Below are 21,747 nucleotides of genomic sequence, written 5' to 3'. Positions count from 1 at the left end.
GCCTTTTCTCTGAGACAATATGCCACTTCATGGATCCTCAGGTTTGGTTTTTTTTTCCCCAGAATCTTGTAATTATCTGTTCAGGAGTCAGAAGCTCTCCAGCTTCTGCTGAGCCTAAGCTGTTCTGGAAGTTGCTGCAGGACAAAAATGGGAGCAGAAGTGAGTGCATTTGTGGATGGGAAGTTCAAATCACCTAAATGCAGAAAGGAAATGTGCTTAGACAGGATTTAGATGTATGCATTGGTCTTCAAAATGAAGATACTTCCCCTGTATCCCATTGTTTTCCCCCCCCCCCCCCCCCCCCCAGCCTCTGCTTCCCAGCACCTGTGGATGCAGCAAGTTGTCTTTGCTTTCAGGTACTTTGGGCAGGGATTGATGCAAAGCCCACGAAGAAGTGCTGTATTACATGGCTATGCGCAATAAATACATCAGTATACCAAACATAAGTATTTAATTTCTTTTTCTTTTCATGGTGTAATTGTCCCCTATATATGGAGTAGAGAAAAGAGAGGCACAAAAATGTATGGCTGGGCAATGGAATTGATTCTTTGGTGTTTCCAAGCACAGTTTCTTGACTATTTGTTAGAGATCCATTGCTATGGGGAGGAGTGTGAGTTATGCTTAACTAAGCCAGGTGTTTATTATGTATCCCACGAAATCTTGATCAGGATTTAAGACTTGTACTTCACAGACTACAAATGTACATGGTGGGAGTAGCTAAGTGGGACGGCTCTTAGGCCTTTATGGGTGATGTGAGGACTTGGTGTTCTCTGAGATTTGAGCAGGCATGGCCTTAATCATAAAGATCACTATTTTATGTACATGCAATGCTTGTTCTTCAGGAACAGATAAGAACTTATCTATTTGATAAAAGCAGCCTTGCTTTTTTTTTTTTTTTTTTTAACAAATACTGAGGTGGGGGGCAGCTAGAGGCGTAGCTGTGCTTGGGTTGCAGTACTCCCCATGCACAAGGGTTGCTTTGTGTGTGGCTCATGCCCTCTATTTTGCTGTCATTTCAGTTTAACCTTCTGCTGTTGTTGCCTCTCAGTTTTCATTGTTAAAATTATCAGGTGTTTCACATCACTTGATAATTGCAGTAATTGCAGTTACAAATTACCTCTGTTTCCCTGGGTAGTCATAACAGTGCTGGCAGGATGCGTTATGACAGAAGTACTGTAGATGGAAGGAAGCATCCCTGATGGCTTTCAAGCACTGAGTGTACGTAAGTTGATATTTTTCCTGAAGAAAGGAACAGGTTCTCTTTCTGGTTCTATCAGTAAAAGAATGTAGCTTTGTGAGTATGGGGTAGTTAGAGAAGGACATACCTGCCCTTCTGTAGTGTCCTCCAGTGTTTTGATAGTGGTCTCTGCAGCTTGGTTTTCATCAGCATCATTCTAGACCTCTTGTCACTTGTTCTCCTCAGTCTGCAGCAGCAGAATGTTTCTGTAGTTATGCGGAGCTTGAAAAAGCTGCCGTGGCACAGCCAAGGGCCTCAAAATGTGATCCTATGGACTGGCCATAGGAGTGTGCTGTAGTTCTGGTCTCAGGTGAAGGGCAGAGGAAGAAGCCAGAAGAGAACAGATGCTGGGAGCCTGAGTAGTGCTGTGCTTCAGGTTGCTGGGACATGCTCCAAACTCAGGCTGGGTGCTCAGTGCATTGCATTCACCGGTATGTTTGTTTTCTGTCCTGACTTAGCAATTACAGCTGGGAAGGATTTGGGGGCTATTTGCAATGCTGAAATTGTGGATGTTATTTAAATCCAGAGATGGTCTGTAACTTCAGCTGGAGGGTGGAAACCCTTCTATTTCCTTGCTTTCACTGGATTGAAACTAAACATTTAAACATGTGGAAAAAATTTAAATAAGCAACTAGTGGCTCTTTAGAAACATTAAGCATATATTTAGTAAATACAACAGAGATTATAGGCACGGCGAGGATGAATATGTATTTTGGCATGTACTGCTCCTTCAGCTTAGTCACAGCAGTGTGCTTTGCCCTTTCTATGTCTTGCAGCTTACCTCGTGGTGCCAAGGGGTGGGATCCAGTGGCTTTTCAGCCTGCTGGCTGTTGATGGCCCAATGAGGACTAATTAAAAAAAGCCCTACTGAAAAAAATATATAACTTGACAACGGGCCTGTATCTTTACACGTAAAAATGTCTTTTTTTCCTTTGCTAATTGTTATTATTAATTTATAGGGAGGGTGTCCAGGGAATGAGTGAGTCCAGCTAATGGAGGAATTCCCCTTTGTATACTGAAGGCAGCATAATGAGTTGAGGGGGGAGATTATAAACTGAAGGCAGATTTTCACACATCCTCCTTGCCAGAAAACTTGGGTGACAGAGACAATGTGTTAGGAGTTACTCTTATCTTTACAAGGGGAGCAACTGTTGGAATGAACAGTTACAGGCACTGTGGTAATGTCATCCTGCCAGAGTGTTACAAGTAGAAGCTCCTGGGAAGGTCAGGAAATCACAGGGTTGTAACCAGCAGCACAGAGTCTAATTGGAGGTCTGTAACTAGCTGTGTTCCTTGGGGGTTGGTACCGGATCTGGTCTGTTCAACATCTTCATCAGTGGATGGAAACGATGAAGTCTACCTTCAGCAAGTTTGCTGGTGATGCCAAGCTGGGGGGAGTGGTTGACACACCAGAAGGTCTGGACAGACTGGCGAGCTGAACAGAGAGCAACCTGGTGAGGTTCAACAGGAGCAAGTCCCACACCCAGGGAGGAAGAACCGCATGCATTGGTACATGTTAGGGGCTGACCTACTGGAAAGGAGCTCTGCAGAGAAGGGTGCTTTCCTGTGCAACTTGCTGTAGGGAAACTGCTTTAGCGGGGGGTTCGACTCAAGATCTCCAGAGGTCACTTCCAAACACTACAGTTCTGTGTGTTTGAAATGTGTTTTAGGATGGTGATAATGATTGTGTATAGGTGGGAGTGAGTTGCCCAGTTACAAGGGATCATAGAATCACCAAGGCTGGAAAAGACCCTTGAGATTATCCAGTTCAAACATCCACCTGTCACCAGTATTTCCCACTAAATCACATCCCTCAGTACAACATCTAAATGTTTCTGGAATACCTCCATGGTTGATGTCTCCACCACCTCCCTGAGCAGCCTGTTCTGATGCCTGACAGCTCTGGGAGAAGTATTTCCTAACATCCAACCTGTAGCTGTTCTAGACATTACTATTTTTTTTTTTTCTTCTTTGCAAAAAGGCTTGTGCCCTCAGTAGGTTTGTCTCATCTTGGAACAGGATTGCCTCAGCAGTCTTAGAAAGAGGAAATCTAGAAAATTTCTTGCATAATATTTTGGGTAAACTGTATGGTTGATGAAACAGCTGGGCTTAGCTTCTCATTTCCCTTCTAGGAAGTGAGTGGAAGGAGCCTTGATCTCATTAGTGATGAAAGGAACGGTGTAATAGAAGATCATGTTTGCTTACTGTCTTCACAACAGTTTCTTTTAATTATTTACTGCAGTGAAACTGATTGAATGAGGCTCAGCTCCTCAAGTTCATCATGGAAAAACTCTATTACTTCTGGGAGGGGAGATATGGCAAATGTGTCCCTGTATGGTGACCAATTGCAGTGCCGCAAGAGAGTGATCCTGCATGGTTTGTACCAGCCAGCATCCAGGACACTTTAGCTCTGCTGTTTTTTAGTTTAGCAGAGAAACTGTTGTGGAGCATGAGGGCTCATACATACCGCTTTCATGCGGTAGGTGAGCCTGGCATGGCACAGCATTGCTGAGCAAATCTGCCTGGATTTAGCATTGGCATGAAACCCATAGGCTGGTGGTGGTTTACTTCTGTTGGTGCTGCTCTTAGTCTTTTAAGCAATTTGATAGCAAACTGCATGACTACCTATAGGAGAGCACTCAAGTCTTGGGCTCCTTGGGTGTGCTGGCACAGGACAGCCTTCAGAGGTAAGGGTGCCACCTCTTGGAGTACGTGAGGCTGTGCTGTGTTGTCTCTAAGTTCTTTAAATGCTGGCTGAGTGGCAGCAGTAAGATCCATTTCTGCTCAGGTTGATGCATGCTGTATCTGCTACATCTAATGTTCTTAAATCAATCCTGACTGAATAAGGCTGCAAACTGTGGTTAACACTCCCTATAGCAACTAGTCCCAGTGCAATTTGGGAAGTCTCCTTCCAAACTAGGAGCTATTTCAGGCACGCTAGCTTTGTCTGCTGCCTGCAGGTAAACCACCGCACTAATTACTTTCCAAACCTCTCCTAGAGTGGCTGTGACAGAGGCCTTAGCAGCATATCTCCAAGGGAGGGAAGAAATTGCCCATATGAGTCTTGCTAGATAGAGGAGCTCTGGCATGTGCTCAGTCTGAGTTTGAGATGAGGCTGATGTTGGACTGTGACAATTTATTCTTCATCTGAGGGAGGGATAGTGCTCCATTTATGTGTGGTTAGTCTGGCACTGAACCCTTCCTATAGCCAAGTGCAAGATGGCCAGGTTGCAGTGTATGCACATAGAATATACGCAGCTGGCAAAATGCATCACAAGGAATGATGTGCCAGTTCCAGAAGGGCAGCAGCAGCAGCTCAGTGTCACAGGAGAGTTTTAACCATATCCTGTGCTGATGGAGATATGTCTGGAGAAGGTTGGTGGGCTGGTGCTGTATGCTCGGTTATTTTAGTTGTGGGATTTTTTTTTTTTTCCTATTTTCTGACTGTGCCTTCTGCAAACTTCATTAAGTTTAGGGCACAGATGCTGAGTGCAGTGGTGTCTTGTTGGTATCTTTGAATTTATGTGATGGGGAAGATGCTCCTATGAATTTCTGATGCTGAAATAAAAGGCATACACCTTATTTTTTGTGATACCCTAATTAATGCAAGGACAGCCTCCCCACTTTCCCCTCTCCCCCCCTCCCCTTCCTCATGACAGTCAGTGTGTGGCTTTAAAGCATTCCTATTTCCTTCCTGGCTTACAGAAGTTAGTAGTGTATGTAGACAGTGCTCTTCTAGTTCCTGTGATACTCACCCAGGTGTCTGAGCAGTCAGGGCAATGCACATCACCAGTGGTGGTACTGAGGGGGAGGAATTTTATGATGTTCAGCGACTTGTACCACATGAAGTCATTGTTAGAAATAGTTACAAAACTGGTAAAGAATTCTAGAAATTGCTGGGAAAATTCAAGTGCTTCCTAGAAATTACTTAAGAACTGGGGAGGCAGAATCCTGGAAATGTACAAGAAGTGCCAGAGAAGTCTGAACCCTGTCAGGCATTCAGAGAGACACAGCAGTTTCTGGAGGGTCAAAATGCCCCAAGAGACTGATTTCTAGGAATCCCTGCTGGGAAATACAAGGCATTATTACCAGAAGCCAGAATTCCTGTAGTAATCCAGCAAATTCAGTAACTCTGCTAATGTCTATAACTTATGAGGAATAGAAAGGCTATGTTTTTGAGCACAAACTATTGTATGTGGATATTAACCTGCTCTCTTTCACTAAGGCATGGGGCTTCAAAATCTCAGTGTCCTGCATATGTTTCTTACACTTATTTTTTTCCCCTCTTGCAGTCCTATTTTGTTACGGATTATGACCCTACGATCGAAGACTCCTACACCAAACAATGTGTGATAGATGAAAGAGCTGCACGCTTGGACAGTAAGTAGTAGAATAAAAACTGCATCACTTATCTGTCATATACTATCTCTTCCACGGTCCATCTATTTATTTTGTTTCAAATGTTTTGGTTCCCCCTTGTCAGTGATTTCTTCAAGGACAAAACAGCACCCCTCCCAACATCACCCTCCTGTTTTTCTGTATGTTTTACAGCTGCACTCAAGTGCATTAGTGAAAGTTCATTGGACTGTCTTTTAGATTGGTTGGTCTTGAATTGTTCAATCAGTCCCAGGATGTGTTATGATCCTTAACAAAAATCTAGTAAAATCTGTGTAGAAGTGATTTCTTCTTAGCTGTTCGCAAGAGGCTCTTGTAGAATCCTGTCAAGGAGAGGAATTTTGCTTTTGGTTTATATTCTTAGAGCTTGAACTCTAGTAATTAATGTTTTGCTTGTGTTCAGTTCTGGATACAGCGGGGCAAGAAGAATTTGGAGCCATGCGTGAACAGTACATGAGGACGGGGGAGGGTTTTCTGCTCGTTTTCTCAGTCACTGATAGAGGAAGGTAAGTCTGATGGTCAGTCATGTTAAATTAACAAAAAAATTCCATCTCTACATCTGTGACTAGTCTAAAATTGCTGTTCCTTATCCATCATTGGGAAAACAAACCTCTAATGTTCTGCAGTGTAACATGCCTTCAGCACTGAAAACCCTTTGAAGCAAACTGATGAACTGAAAGGGTCTGTCCCTTAGGGTGTTGGCTGTGCTTCTGTATGCTCAAATGTTCCGTTATAGGCCAGTGTACTAGTTTCTTGCAGGTGACAGTCTTAAAGTAAGGGCAGTGTGCTATTATATCCCAGTTCTTAGGAAATATCTCCTTGCCATGTGCTTGTTGACATCCAGTGGCTGGCTCTGTGGGTTTCTGGGCAGAGGCATCCAGCTCAGGCTGTCTCTGTGCTTCTGCAGGCAGTTGTTTGCTGCCTACTCCTGTGAGTTGACTGGAACCTGCATACTTGTGGAGCTGAGATGAAATACAAGTTTTCTGATGGCTGAGAGCTTGGTCAGGTAGCTTCTGATCTTTGTAAGAGCAGGAAACTCCTGTGTATAAGCAGTTGCTGTTGTCATCTTCTACAGAGCTAGATAGATAAGTAAAAGGTATAAGAGAAGTGGGAAGTGAACTATTAAGTTTGCTTTGAGTTGTAACAGAAGAATAATAAAATGAGGGGAGAAAAAATCTTTGCAATATTATTTTCCATACAGATTCAGTATGGAGCCTGCAACTTCTGATTTCACTAAAAAAAACCAAAACCAACTCTCTATAATGAGAATTAAAATAAGTATTCTATGGAGCATACATGCTTCAGTTGGATGTGCACACTTCCCTTATGAGTGCTGCAGAAGTACAGATTCATCTTGGTGCACTGTCAGTAGAGGCTTTACACTCCTGTCAGAGATCCTCATCTGGTTTTTAAGGCATACTGAACACTTGTCTTAACATAAATATTTTTGTAGCAGGGGACTGTGCGCTTCTAAAATCACCATGTGAACTCCTTGGCTTGTCTGGAAATCTTAAGTTTTTGTTTGCTTTTTTGGCTAAGGATGTGCCTTGATCTTAAGCAGGTCTTGTCATGTTAAACCTGCATATTACTTTCCCCTCTAAAATCCTTTAGAGACTGATGAGGAGCAGAGTTCTTGTTTTTGTTCCGATACCCATTTTATTCAAGACTTGCCTTGCCTGTCTGTGAAGCATCTGCTAAAGGTATCTGTCTATTGTGGATGAGGCATTCTGAACCATGAGATCTGTGTGAGTTAGTTGGTAACTTTCACCAGTTTCCTTCAACTGTTATGGACATCGAAGTGGAATATTAACAGTGGAGGTCCGAGAGTATGCCTATGGCATTCCTTCTTTCTACTTCATGTTTCCTCTCATAATTGCTTTCGAAGGCTGAGGTGTACTGTATTGTCATGTCTGCCTATATAAATTTTTAAATGAAATGTAATTGTAAGTGGCTTCAGACTATACAACTGGAATTATGGTGGCTGGGATGTCTCTGAGCTAAAGAAAACTTGACTGTTTACCAGCATCACTGTTGAAGCTCTATATGCAGTGATGAAGTTTTAACTGACTATGATTTTTTTTTTTTTTTCCTTTCCAAAAATCAATGTTTAGGCCAGAATTAGCATTAATATACTGCATTACTGGAATACTCCTGTCTAAAAAACATTACTACCAAATAAGACACATTTGGTGACTTCAGAGCTTTTTGCTCATTTAGCCTTCCTGTTTTTCTCTAGAAGGTATAATATTTTTCCTTCCCTCCCCATCCCCCTGCCAAATTCCTGGATGTAGCTGTGGAGGTTGCTAGCTGAAATATTGATCACCAGTGTTTCCAGACTGCGTTTTGAATACTCTAGATAGAGTTAAACTCCAAAATTGGTGTTTATAGATTGATCTCTGTCTGCCTGATTCTCTTCAACTGGTTGGCATCCTGATACCTCTAAAATGGAACAGAGTTTTGCTTTACCCGTTGTCCAAATGAAGTCCATTCCTCTCTGTTGCCAGCTTGGGTGAGGATTTTTTTAATTTGAGTACTGCATGATTCTCTAACTGGTCATGCTGTGACAGTGGACTCTTTGATGGAGTGCCTGCAGCTGTCTATGCTTGTGTAGTGTGGCAGGGCAAGTCCCAGTAGGTGATTCACCATTCCTGAGCTTGTGCAGAACCTGTGAATCTATGAATTAGTACATTGATGTTCTATTTTTCTTTTACAGCTTTGAAGAAATCTATAAGTTCCAGCGACAAATTCTTAGAGTGAAAGATCGTGATGAGTTTCCTATGATTCTAGTTGGTAATAAAGCAGATCTGGACCACCAAAGACAGGTAATTAATTTGTTACTAATTACTGCTAGCTCTCTTATGGAAACTTCACTATTTTTCACATGATAGAGTGGAGACAAGAAATAACTGGAAAAAAGAGAGGATACCGTATTAGCCAACTATAATGCAAAAAACAACTGTCCTCAAATCTTTGAAGTAGGATGGCATTCCACATACAGCAGATCTGTCTGACTCATGGGTGATGTTAGACCAAATCTATTCACATATAGAGGTTGAGAGTTTTGTCATGGCTCAGGCATGAATGTGTGTCATTCTTCCTATCTGTTACTCACCACTGTGCACTGTGCCAAGCAGAGCACATTCCAGCACTGCCTTTGCTGTTACTGCTCACTGCTGCATTTCGTATGAATGAGTAGCCATTCGTTTCTTTCCATTTGACCACTTGTCTTCTGCATAACTGACTTAGAGCTTTGGAAGCTGAAAGTATAGCAGTACAGTGACTTCCTATTTGTTTACCTTAACATTTTGGAATCAGTAGTTTTTAACCTCACTTCTAGTTGCAAGAGAGCTCAAAAGGTTTGATTAAATAGATTTTCTTTATTGATTCTTTTGGTTTTCATAAATTGATGGTTTGAACTGAATTGGAAATCATTGAATTAAATGAGCAGGGGAAGGAGCAGGTGTCAAACTTCTTTCATTCAACTTATTTCAGAAGTTGTTTTCTCCTGAGATGGTGAGATGATTCTTAAAGCTTTGGAAGCAAACATGATTGGTTGGTTTTTTTTTTAACATGGAAGTAAGCTAAAATCTACTGAGATTTCCCTATTTTAAATGATTAACAAGGAGAGAATAACTTAAATGATAGGATTCTCAGATTTGTTTACCTGACTTTATTTTGTCTGTGAGTGTTTACCTAAATATTACTCTTTGCTAACTAAAATATTGCCTGTGTCAAGAACCAGTGGCTTGAGCACGGAAACATTTGACTTGATATGCGTTAGTATTTTAGGGGTTTAGTACACAATTGTCAAAAGATTTTTCTCAAAGACCACTTGAAGCCATGGAGTTCAAAAGAAGTTTCTATTAAATACGCTCTCTTGATTGTCACACCCTCTCTCTTCAGGATCTGAGTATAGTAAGGTCATTACAAAACTTAAGACTGATGCTGAAAGATACTGTCTCAAAAGTTGATCTCTGATCCTTGTGCATTCCTTCCAACATGGGATGTTCTGTTGTGAAAGAAGATTTAACATAAGTTCTGTGCAGACTCATCAGAAGTAACTTCACATGTTCACACATGCACAGAGCTATATAGCCTGTGTCCCTGAGACAGAAGTGGAACGTGTTCCCACTTCAGTTACTGTTGTTCCCCATCATAATTCCTGGATTTAACCTTGCGTGTCCTGGGACATGAGGCACTTCTCATGACAACAGCTGTGCATTAAGCTATGTAGGTAAAACTGAGCTCTTCTGAAAACTCTTAACAGCTGATGGACAAACTTCTGAATACTTTAGGAAGGAAATAACATCATCTGTTAACCCACATTTTCAGAGGATACCTGCAAATGTAAATAGTAATCCTGGAGATCGTTCCTAGGAATACTTTGATCTCCTCTACCCTCCTAATGTTACTGCACAGCCTGTAACTTATCAGATTCTCCTTTAAAAGAGGTGCCCTCTGTTTTCCCCTGCTAATCCCTCCATACTTTACTAGTTTCTTTTTCAGAAAGCAGTTCAAAGCAGCTGCTTCCACAGTGCCCAACTTTGCAATTCTCTTCCTACATCTGAGCATAAAAGCATGTATCACCAGGAGTGTTTTTTGTGTCTTCACTAATTGGTCTTAGATGCTGGTAAGCATAACTACTGGTACTGCCACATTATTTACATGCAAATTAATAGGCTTGTCACTTTTGTCCGAGGTCAGGACTTAATCTTCATGAATGTGTAGCACTTGCAGGTTTGCTGAAAGGGCTAGCTGTGTGTTTTTAACCCTTCTATGCCCCTTTCTCTGTCATGAGATGGGGCCTTGGCCTTAGGTCAGCCCAGAGGAATGATTTGGGGATGCTGAGGTGACATAATAGTTCCCCAGAAGGGAGGGGCTTTTCTCCTTCTTGACTTCACATCTGTGCTCTTTCCTGTGTTGGTGTAAGCGCTCACCCGAGGCACTCTGCAAGCTGAATCATCTCTTTAGACAGGGAGAAAAACAGACAAGCTGGAAGGGCTCTGATACGTGTGTAAGTGAAATCAGCTCATGGAGAGATGGAGTGAGTGCCAGAGCTTGAAGCATGGGAAGGGGTGGGACTGTGGCTCTGAGCAGAGCAGGGAGGAGTTGGGGTGGGGGGAAAGAAAGTGAGGCCTCGCCTTTTGGCAGCAGTGAGCAGTGAGATGTTATCAGCTGGATGTGAAACAGCAGCCAGAGCCTCTGCTCCATCACGTGAGCTCAGTCTGCCAGCTTCCATTCAGAGCACTGGCTCAGCTTGCTGACCTGGCTGAAAGCAAGTCCTGCCACGGCATCTTCCCAAGTATGGAGAACTCCAGCCTGCTGCAGGCTGGCTACACCGGCAACACGAGGGATGGGCAGGAGCCAAGGCAGAGCTCTCCCTCCTGAGCACTGTGATGTGGGAGGTGGCTTTGGGCTGTAGCTTGTGGGCACACAGAAGCGCTGGCCCTATGCCAGTAGTGCTGTCTGAGCTTCAGAAAGCTAAATGTTTAGAACCAGACTGCTTGTGATCATCATCTACCTTTTTCCTGAAGGCAGAAAGCAAGGTAGTGAACTAACAAAGTATGCTCTGAGAATGTAAAACTTAAGTTAAAGGGAAGTCATTTAGCTTGTGTTTCGATCAACTTGTGATGCTTATTGCAACTAATGCACGAATCTTTCTGCATCTGGACAGAGTTAAATGTGTATTAAAATGTTTAGGATGTCTCGAGGGCCTGACCACACCTCCACACAAGGAGCTGAATTCTGTAGTTCAGACAGAGTGCTATCATTGTGATACCATACATTTGGGAGCAAGTAACCAACAATCACTGATGCAGTGCTGACTGCTGCTCAGAAAATACGTGGACTGCATGGTACTGCTGAAGTGCAATGGGCTCTAGTATGATCTTGATGAACCTCAGTGGCATGCTGAAGGTATAGCTTAAGATAGTAGCTATAATAGAAGTAGGTTGATTCAGGTGTTCTTACAAGAAAATAAATAGGAAGCTTGAAACAATAGTATACTACAGTAATAGCTGTAACTAAGTGGAATTAAGAGAGGATGTGTTTTGTCTCATGTGTAGCATAGGAGGTGAAGTCCTGGATATCCACCCATTTGGCTGACAAAGGAAAAGCTGTTTTATTAGGGGAAGAGCAGCATTGATCTTTACAATTTCTTTGTATGATAAGAATAAAATCATCGATTTTTCCAAATTCCCTCCTCAGTCATGGGTTAAAGACACATCTCTGTTTTTCCCTTGGAGTCAATGTCATGTAGTGGTCTATCTTAAATGGGTTAATTCTGTGCACCAGACAACATTGGATGTTACTGCAGTAAAGCAGTTAAGCAGAGCTGTCTGTGTAACAATAAGTGCTACCAACAGGGGAGCAGGCTTCTCAGTGCAGCGTGTGTGACTTTTTGAAGATAACTGCTGGCTTAAATTGGGTCAAGTCTGCTCATTCCCCAGATGGCAGGGTTTCAAGGAAAATCCAAGTTGCAGCAGGAAAATGCTTGAGTTTCATTCAAAGCTTGTTTCGGATTATACATTGTTGCTGAGCTAATACAGTGAGCTGGTGTTAACGTCCCTATATTGCTGAATATATTTGAAACAAGACTTATAGGAGAGGTCACTTTATCTTAGGCCTACGTAGATGATCAGCAAGGCCAGTGATGCCTGTCAGGAAGTCTTGTGGTTAGACCTTTCTCTGCATGGGCCTGGATACTAGCAGACAGTAGTTCATAGCTTGCTGTTGCATGAGTGGTTTGGCCTGAGATGTCTGACAGTGGCCAGATGTAGTGATGTCTCTGATCTCACAGTATTTTACCATCAGGTTTTTCCTTGGTTTGCTTCTTTCTGACTTCTATTGATAAAAAGCAATCAGCCATTTGATGCAGTAGTTGAATACAGAAAGCTAGTCTTTGATTAGGTGTCATTGCTTCATAACCAGATAGTGTGTACCAAAGGGTTTCTTGGGGTCTCTCGTCTGAGGGGATCCACAGTCACCTTCTGACACCAGTTCAACATAGCCCTTACTCTGTTCAAGTGTAAGGAGAAGGTATGCTGGCAGTGTTGTAGAAGCTATTTAGGTGGAAGAAAGAGTAGAAATGTCAGAAAGTTTGTTTATAACAATTATCAGATACAATAATGTAGAGGGAGAGCAGTCTGAGATCCGTTCTCAGGACTCATGTACATGTTGAAATGGAAACTGATTCAGTAAGAAGGCTGTTACTTAGTGGGAGGTGGGGGATAAGCTTTTCCATGTATGACTTGCTTGTTTACATCCATTATAGTGTTTAATTTGAGTAGCCTCTTCCAACGGTATCTGAAAGCAATTAGTAAAATACCTAAAACAAAGGATAAGCATTGTGAGGGATGCCTCTTCGTATTCACGCTTGAGCTTATTTACACAAAGGTTGTTAATGCAGAACCAACACACTCAGTCTATCAGAAATTCTGTTCTGGGAATGTTAATTTGAGCATTCCCTAAAGAAAAAAATATATATATAATTTTGATTTTGCTGGTGTCCTTTAATCTCTCTTGTCTTTCTTAACTGAAGTCTATTGTGGTTGTCATATCTAAGCTGTGTGCATGGAGAATGTGAGAGAGTGGGAGCTTGTATTTTTGATTTCTGCTATTTCTATGTTTGCTTTTTCCAACAATTCCCTTGGCCTTGAAAGCAGATCCTGTATGTTCTGGTCTCTAATTTACTGCTTGAGCGTTGGAAATGCTTCCATGGCGTGCCCAAAACAAACACACACAAATTTAAATTGGCTTTGTTGAGGTTGCTAACATTGACTGCAAGCTGCTTCAAATATTCTGATAAAATTAGATGAAATGGCAATAAGATTATTTGGAAATTAAGCAGTTACAGATGTTCTTGCAAAAACAACATGGGCTTTAATGTTGTATCTGTAACATTGTACATGCAGGCTTTTGGGGTAGTACAGCTTCACTTTATTACAATGTTAGTTTCTTACAGCTACATTTGTTCAGTATCTCTAATGTGTTTTTGATACAGTAACAAAGAAAATAGTGATACAGGTTCTGTTTCTCCTCAGGACCCTGTTTTCTTTTACAGTCATTGAGTTTTATTTGACTTTAATCTTCCTGGGGCTACAGTAGGCTGTGCAGGGACGAAGAAAAAGGGGGTTGTTTTTGCAACTGTTGTGTTGGTACTTGAGCTTATTTTAGTCTGATGAATGAGACAAAAAAGCATTAAGGTTTTTGGAAGTCTCCATGCACTCTTTGAGGGTTCTGCAATGCCATTGAGATGTCATAAAATAGCTGAGAGTATTTCTCAAAATGCAGCTTCTGAATAAGGATATTTCAACATTTTGGGGCTGGGGAAGTAGATGAAAGTGGAGAAAATCCCTCACGTATCATTTGGTTTTCAGGCAGTAGTGGAGAATGGAAGGATCCCAGTCATTCATTGTTTGTGCCCTGCTGTTAGAAGTGCAGGTGCAATAGACAATGTTGGGGTTGTGTTGCAGTGTAAGTGGGGGGTGCCAGTGACACAGGAGTCAGATGGGCCCAGGATGCTGTGAGTGAGGGCTCTCAGGCCTTGCATGTAGCTGTAGGAAAGTACTGCATGTTATAGAGCACTTCTGCATCTTGGACTGTGCTGGGTGCTTACAATGATGCTTTTCTATTTCCATCTCTTTCTGCTTCTGTGTAGTTTCTTGATCTCAGCGTGCATCTGACTGCCTTTTCAGAAACAAACTAAAAATAAATCCTCAGGGTCTTTGTTCTCATTATATCAGCCCCGTGCATGCTGGTTTAACGTATTTCTGTGAAAGCAGTGTAATCTTTGACACTTCTGCCACTAGCTGCTGCCTTGGCAAGATCTGTTGCGCTTCCTTTTATCACCAAAAGCTGCCCTTTCCTCCCTGTTCTGGGGGCAACTTCCTGTTGAAGGCTTTTTCAGTGTCTTGCACTGAACGAGGTGGCCTCTTTCATCTGTCCTCACTGCTTTTGACTTCATCCAAAAACATGCAGCCATCTCCTTTGTTTTTGCACTGTGACCAGCTTTTTATTCCTTTCTGTATTGGAAGTCTTCTCACTTACTGCCTTCTGCTTCACCACTTCAAGTGTTATTCCATCTCTTTATGAAGCTGTTTCCTTTTGATCTCCCTTTCCTTCTCCCAAGGGGAGACAGAGTTTCGTTAGTATCTCTTAAGTGGGGAGACTTATGTATATTTAGACCTCCTGTGACTTAAGGTAGATTTAAAACTGGATACTTTCATATTTTGTTGGGTCATAAATTTATAATGATTCAGAAGCTAACCCATGTTTGTGTGGTTCTTTTTGTAAAGTTGAGATCCTATTTTTTCTCTAGATTTATGTGGGCCAGAGAGAGTTGAGTTCAGCATTCCAAGCTCTTGTGGTAACCCCAGGAATCTTGACTCAGGCAGTTGATCTGGGGGGTTCTTGTGTGCTTAGGACGGGAAACTTGGTCTTGTTATGCAGAAATGAAGTGAATGGGAGGCAGCTGCAGTAGAGGAAATTCCTTGTATGTTTGGTCTTTGTTTATAAAAAGACTTGATTTGAATGTGAAAAGATGCATTACAAGAATTCATTTTCCAATTGTATTACATGGGCAATGTAGAAACTGGTCTGTGGCCAGATAAGCGTTACTGGTTGAGGGAAGTAGACCCTTAAGCTGTAGCTGCAGTGCCTACCGACACAATTGTGCCAGCACAACGTTTAACTGAATGATGGATTTCTCTTACAGGTGACGCAAGAGGAAGGTCAACAGTTAGCAAGACAACTTAAAGTAACATACATGGAAGCCTCAGCAAAGATCAGATTGAATGTAGACCAAGCTTTTCATGAACTTGTCAGAGTTATAAGGTATGATAACTTAAGTCCAAATAATTAGTGTCCCCACATTAATGGATAGCTTGAGCAAATGCATTGAAATGTAGCAGGAGGCAGCTGAAAAAATTCTGCCTGCTGTAAACTTTAGCCAGTATTCTGTGTTCTAAATGTGTCCTGTGTAATGTAATGGTAGAAATATTTACATGGGTATTATATGTATTCAAAAGAGAACTTAATGACCATAATCTTTCAGATTTTACTGAGCACCCAGGAAGCCAGCCTGTAACATAAATGTGAGTGTTGGCCCTCTGTAAAGAGCAAAACCAAAATAATATCGCTCATTTCTGGTGCTCGAAATTATTTAAGTCTGTCCCCTATGCAAATATAAAAGCATAGAATTGAAATACAGTTTCTATGTTTGTTGAGCTGAAAATGGTTCTATGAGTTTAACTTGAATATCTGTTTCTAGGAAATTTCAAGAACAAGAGTGCCCTCCTTCACCAGAGCCAACACGGAAAGAGAAAGACAAAAAAGGCTGCCATTGTGTAATTTTCTGAGAATCCCAAGAACCAAGCTGTCAACTGCCAGATTATCATATATATTTTTTTTCTTTCCATCATTTTACATCACTTCTGGTATTGGTCTAGCCTTATATGTGCATGTCCTAAAAGTGGTCACCAGAATAGCCTTAGTCCAAGAAGCTGGCAGAATAGTTCTTGAAGACTCGGTCATCTTGGGGCAGACTTCACAACAAAACACTAAGGCTGCTTCTTTAATACCACAGTTCCTTCCTTCTCTCCCTTTAAGAGCTTGCACCTTGTGGAGTTTTATTCGCAAAGGAGATGAAACAAAACCGTGTAGGACAAGGTGTTGAAGTCACACTTAAGTTGTCTCTTGTGAATTAATTTATTTTTACTTCTGACGTTTCGTTAGCTATTACAAAGACCTATATTGAAGTACAGAGAATACTTTTAAAAAATGTGGGTGGATTGGCTTTTTTGCCCTCAGTTAAATTAGACTTGAGTATTCAGCTAGCCTTAAGAAACCTACACTGAATTTCATTGTCAGCAAAAATTTTCATCTCTTATTTATGCTGCAGTTTTGTTTCAGTGGCCAAAACAGTCTACTGTATTTATTTTCTGAATCCAGAACAGCTACGGGAGGATTACTGCTACTATTAGAATATGGCCAAATACCTGAGCTCATTCTGGATTGAGGCATTTCAGCTTCTTATGAAATTTCACATCATTGTTTTTTTTTGGGGGGGAGGGGAAAAAATTGTCTTCCTTTGTATTTCTGGGTAAGGGATTAAGGAAAACTAAAATTGTAGCTGTTTTTGTTTCATGTGATATAAAAATGAATTTGATCTTTCCATTGTCAGAGATGATTAAATGTTTTTGCTATATACTTTTATACATTATTTTCTTATCAAACTAGTTAACAAGTATTTTTATATGTTTGTAAGCAAATATGCTTTCACAGCATAACTTGTGTATATGTAAAGATGAGTATTTAATTCTCACAGTTCACTTTTAACTGACAAAATGTGGGATTTGCCAAACTGTGGTAAACTTCTCCTTACTCTCCTGGTTATACCCAAGAACGGCCAATTATGTGCCTGCCCAACACACCCATAGAGTAAAATCTAGTGTTGTGTTTTAATCAATTTCAGTACCCTTTACTAAAGACTGACCATTATGTGAATTATTAAACTGTAAGACTTTTAACTGATTGTTTAGTTAAACCGTGGATGGTTGTTTAATTTTCAGTTCTGTGGATTGTGTTTAAACAATTCAAGAGTATGTTCCCTGATATTGAAATACTGAGTGGTATTGCACAGTTGTCACCTTACTGAATGTGTCCAACAGTTCTTTGAAACTTGATTATTAAGCAAACCCTTGTATAACTTCAGGTGCTAGAATTAAAGATGATCTAACCATTATCAGGGGGTAAGCATAATTGCCTCTTTCTGACTCTTCTAAAACCTTGTTCTTTATGGAGGGTGGGGGAACAAAGGAGGTGATGGAGCCCAATTAGGAGATCATTGTGCACATCTGCACCACTTTCTTCAAGCTTGAAAGTGAAGTCATTTCAATTTTAATTGTGATAGATGGTAAAAAGACAGTATTTATTCTGACTTAAAATGTGTGATCAGCAGTCTGCTCAGCAATTCCACTGTGCTTCCAGCTGTGCTGTCTGTCAGGTGCTCTGCCATAAATCTGGAAATGTCTGCTGAGAAAGCAGTGTTGAAACAAGTTCTGGTTACCTTTCCTGCAGCCAAGCATTAGACCTCAAAGCAACAATAGAACCATGCATAGCAGAGGAATTCGGAGTCATTCTGAGACAGTCAGGCTGTTTAATTCTGAGTTTGAGAGAGTGAGTAGCTCCTCCTTCCTCCCTTGAAGTAAAGTTCTTGGGTGGCAAAGGGCTGCTTATGAATAATGTGTAAAAAGAATTCAAAGTAGGAGTTATGGTGAAAGTACATTTGGGAGATGGATTGCATTTTTCAAGTCAAATGTAAGAAATTACAGCCTGTAGCGAAGATTGTGTGTTTTATTGTCTCTAATATGAAGAGCTCTCTGCAGTTAAGTCAGTAACTGCATTAGTGTATTAGAATGAGTTAAGCCAACAAATTGCAGCTTGCACATTGAGGCTAAAGCCGTGAGGTGCAAGTATGATTATTAAGTTTCACCTTTTTCATTTTTTTTGGCAGCTCACTCATGAGAGATTGATCTTAAAACAAAGCTGCTGCATAGATATGTCTTCTAATATGTAACTAATTCACAGAGAAGGCGGAGAGCACCACGCCCTCGTGTTTCTTCCTATGTAAAGCAAAATTGCTTTGAGGTGGTTGATGCTAAGCAGCCTGCTCCTTGTCTGCTGAGCCACACTGTAAACGTGGTAAACTTAAGCTAGTGAGAATTGGGACCATGAGGTGCTGTAATGGAAATTTGCTCTAAGAGTTTGAGGCAATGTGGTAGTTGATCTTGCTCTTCTGACCTGCCATTCCTACCTTGGTAGCAGTTAGCAGCAACTGGTCATTGTATTCAAAGGTGATGGAGGAAAATGCTGCTTCAGTCCCCAGTGTGTTCGCAAAGTACAGCAGAGACCTTGTTGGCCTTCTGACATTAGAGCTGCCAACAGTAGCTCCAAGCTGTACACTCTGGGTTGTTTGTGAATTGACATTGCCACCTGTAGGATAGCACTTCAGCTGACAACGTAAAGGAGAGCTTTTTGAGACTTCACCTGGTAGAAGAAATGCTTACAGTTGTCCCTTTCTTTTGTAGCAGTTGTTTCCACATCTATAAATCAATGAAGCTCACGCTTAATGAGTTTGGGGTGCTTAAAATATCCATGAATGATCTGCTTCTGCTAAGGCACAGAGAAGGAGGTTTGGGCCTTCGTTTCAAAGCACAAAATGACTCACCTCTTCCCAGAATCCACAGCTCCTGAGGCTGCTGCTCTCCTGGAGGACTAGGGGTGACTTGCTTATAGGTAAAAGCCTTTTTGTAAAGTTGGTGAAGTTTTATGGGTCATCCATCACTGGGGAAGAGCACTTCCTTGTAAGTATGTTCTCAGTTCTGTATCCTTGCTTTGATTGATGGATTTGCTTTCTCTGACTTAACAAATGCTCTGCATCAGTACTCTTGTACTAGCTAACACGCACAAGTGAAGAGGTGGATTTCCAGAGGTACTGCACCTCCTCTCAAATTTTCTGGTTTTTTTTGGTACAGCCTGTTGTGGTGAAGTAGAACTGCTGGTACTGATGACAATTATGAAATTACCTTAATTGCACAGGAAAGAGAAAAATAAAAACAATGAGAGGATGACTGGCTTTGTCTGTTTCCAGCCCACTGCACTGGGTGTCTGCACAGTCTCCCTGCAACCAGTCAGTCACTGCTGCAGGTTAAAACTAATCTAGTACAGCAAAATTGCAAAGTTGTGTAGGAATATGAAGTGGACGATCCTCCCATCAAAGTTGTTCTGCTTTTTTTGTCTTTAGTTCATTAATAAACATTTCAACTGACCTGTAGTGCAGAGTACATTGGCAATGCCCTCCCTCTTCCTGCACAGAAAAAATAAAGGAAAATTGCTGTTCCTCTCCCTGCTGACACAGTTACTGTTTGTTGCATAGCAGTGCTTCACGTTTAGGCTGTTGTATGGGAAATCACAGCTTGAACCTCTGATTAATTAGCTGAGGCAAGTGTTGGGTCAGCTGCGGGAGCACAGGTGAGAGTAATCAAGCTGTGCTCCAGGAGGGGTGGACTTCGACTCCACCCCCTATGAGACCTCATTTAAGGGCTGACCAACACTGAGGCAGCATCTCTTGGAGATCGCTCCCCAGTGGAGACTGCCTCAGCTATTCAGTCAAGGCATCAACATTGGTGAGTTTTCTTTACTAATAACCTTTGACTATTTATCACCATCTTGGTCAACATCTTTATATTAGCCACCTTTACAGCTGTCAAGCAGGAGGCTGTGAAATAGAAGCCCTAGGACTGTAGCCATCACGGAGTGGGGTTCCTGCCCTGTCTTGTCTTGGTGCTGTAATGATCTCATTTCAAACAGGAGATTCCTGAATTCAGTTGCTGCAGGCTGAGCACTGCCTGAAGTTACCCGGACTTATTTAGAAGTTTGGTGCCTGGAGAAGCTCAGGAATCTGCTAAGCAGTTTCTTTGCCTGCTAAGTATTTGTTTGCTTGATTTAGGCATAGATTTTGGTAGCTTTGTACTTTCCTGTGCTCTAGCCTGAGTGCAGGCATGCAGCACATCAGGTGCAGATATGGGAACAGGTAGGATTGCCTTAGTGGCCTTTTGCTGGGAAGACAAAGTGCTTTAAATGAAGAAGAGCAGATGTTGAAAAGACAGCAGATTAAATTACAAGGAGAGCATAAATCCCAGAGATGGCATTGGGAATGTGTGTTGTGCTCGCTTTGTGTAGCTGTGCTGGGCTTTTATAGTGAGACCACAGCTATTTTGGAGAGTTTGAGAGCTTTTTGTGGATGGAATGTGAAGGGCAGATGATGTCCCACACCACAGCTAGATTGGATTAATGTGTGTAATATAATCAGTGGTATTCCTAAGCCGGCCCACAAGCAGCGTGCAGAACTAAATGCATCTTCTTATTGCTGGAATGCAAGTTCTGATCTGCAGAGCTACTTTTTAAACTGGATTTTGTGAAGTGCATTATGCAGAGTATTTGGTGCTCATTAATCAGTAGTGACAGCGTTTCATGCATTATCTTTTTCTTAAAAATGCTTCTGACAAAGTATTGTGGAGAGGGAGCAGTTAGCACTGCAAAGTCCAGGCACTAAAAATTCAAATAGAGGCAGTATTAAAACCTCTTAGCTCATCGCCTCTGAGTCCTAGACATTAGTTAACCCATATTCCAGCAAGTTTTAATTTCAGTTGAACCTGGCTGCTGAAGAGTGAATGGTCTGAATGCATCCCACATTCCTCATGGTGTATAAAGATGAATGAACATACGCCAGTTATGTGAATGTCTTGTATTCCTTAAAGTCTTTGGTAAAGTTGGTCTTCAAGACCTATCTGGGACTATACCCAGTCTGCTACTGAAACAAGGCAAGGTGAGAACACATGGGCAGCTTTCCTCTGGCAGCCACACGGTGTCACCCATAAGCATGCATGCAGCTTCTGGGGGCCTGTGTTGTCATCGGCCCTTTGCAAGAGTTGCAGTGCTTACAGGCAGGGCAGGAATGGAATACAGGAAACTGTGGCATTATGGAGGGCCACGTGTCAGCGCCACTTCTGAGTATTTTGTTCTGGGAAAGCTGTAAGGTCTTTATGGCTAGGGGAAAGAAAAAGCATTTGTAAATAGTTCTGAAGAAAATTGTATGAAAGGAAGGATGTTTGCAATCTAAATGCTAAATGCATGTTCAAGAACATCATCTTGGTTTCTATATAGTCTGCCTGAGTTTGGTTGTGTTAGGAATGGGATCAAAACAGAACTGGTAATGTTTGACTCTCATCAGCAACACATGTGGTTTGCAGCCAGGAAGTTATCTGAGCAGTGGGAGGCTGCGCGTAAGTGGGGGATCTAAACGAGGATTGCAGTTAGTGGGAAAGTAAATGCAGTCACGTTGTCTAAGTGCCGATTCTGATGTTCTCTTGAGTGGGGAAACCTTCTGAACGTTGATAGTGGAACAAAATTTGAGTGTTTCTTTCTGCTTCCAGACTTTGTGTTTTCACACCAAGTCCCTGTGTGCTTTTGTATCTTGTACTGCCTGCAATTGTGCCTATCTCTCATTGCTTCACAGAATGTCGTGTTCCTCAACTGCTGGCTTTTGGTCTCGT

General features: G+C 41.7%; 1 protein-coding gene across 2 annotated transcripts in view; it reads left to right on the top strand.

Moving 5' to 3' along the window:
- Nucleotides 1–17,386, top strand: part of RRAS2 (RAS related 2) — a 34,801-nt gene extending 17,415 nt beyond the window's left edge. For both annotated transcript variants that reach the window (XM_015864094.2, XM_015864095.1), the window contains exons 2-6: nt 5,530–5,617; nt 6,036–6,138; nt 8,346–8,454; nt 15,348–15,466; nt 15,903–17,386. In XM_015864094.2, coding sequence (XP_015719580.1) covers nt 5,530–5,617; nt 6,036–6,138; nt 8,346–8,454; nt 15,348–15,466; nt 15,903–15,990 — 507 coding nt within the window. In that variant the 3' untranslated portion in view covers nt 15,991–17,386. The remainder of the gene's footprint in view (nt 1–5,529; nt 5,618–6,035; nt 6,139–8,345; nt 8,455–15,347; nt 15,467–15,902) is intronic.
- Nucleotides 17,387–21,747: the final 4,361 nt, after the last annotated feature.

Source organism: Coturnix japonica, chromosome 5, assembly GCF_001577835.2.
Source record: "Coturnix japonica isolate 7356 chromosome 5, Coturnix japonica 2.1, whole genome shotgun sequence".
In the NCBI taxonomy this organism is placed as follows: Eukaryota; Metazoa; Chordata; class Aves; order Galliformes; family Phasianidae; genus Coturnix; species Coturnix japonica.
This window is presented reverse-complemented; position numbering and strand designations above follow the sequence as displayed.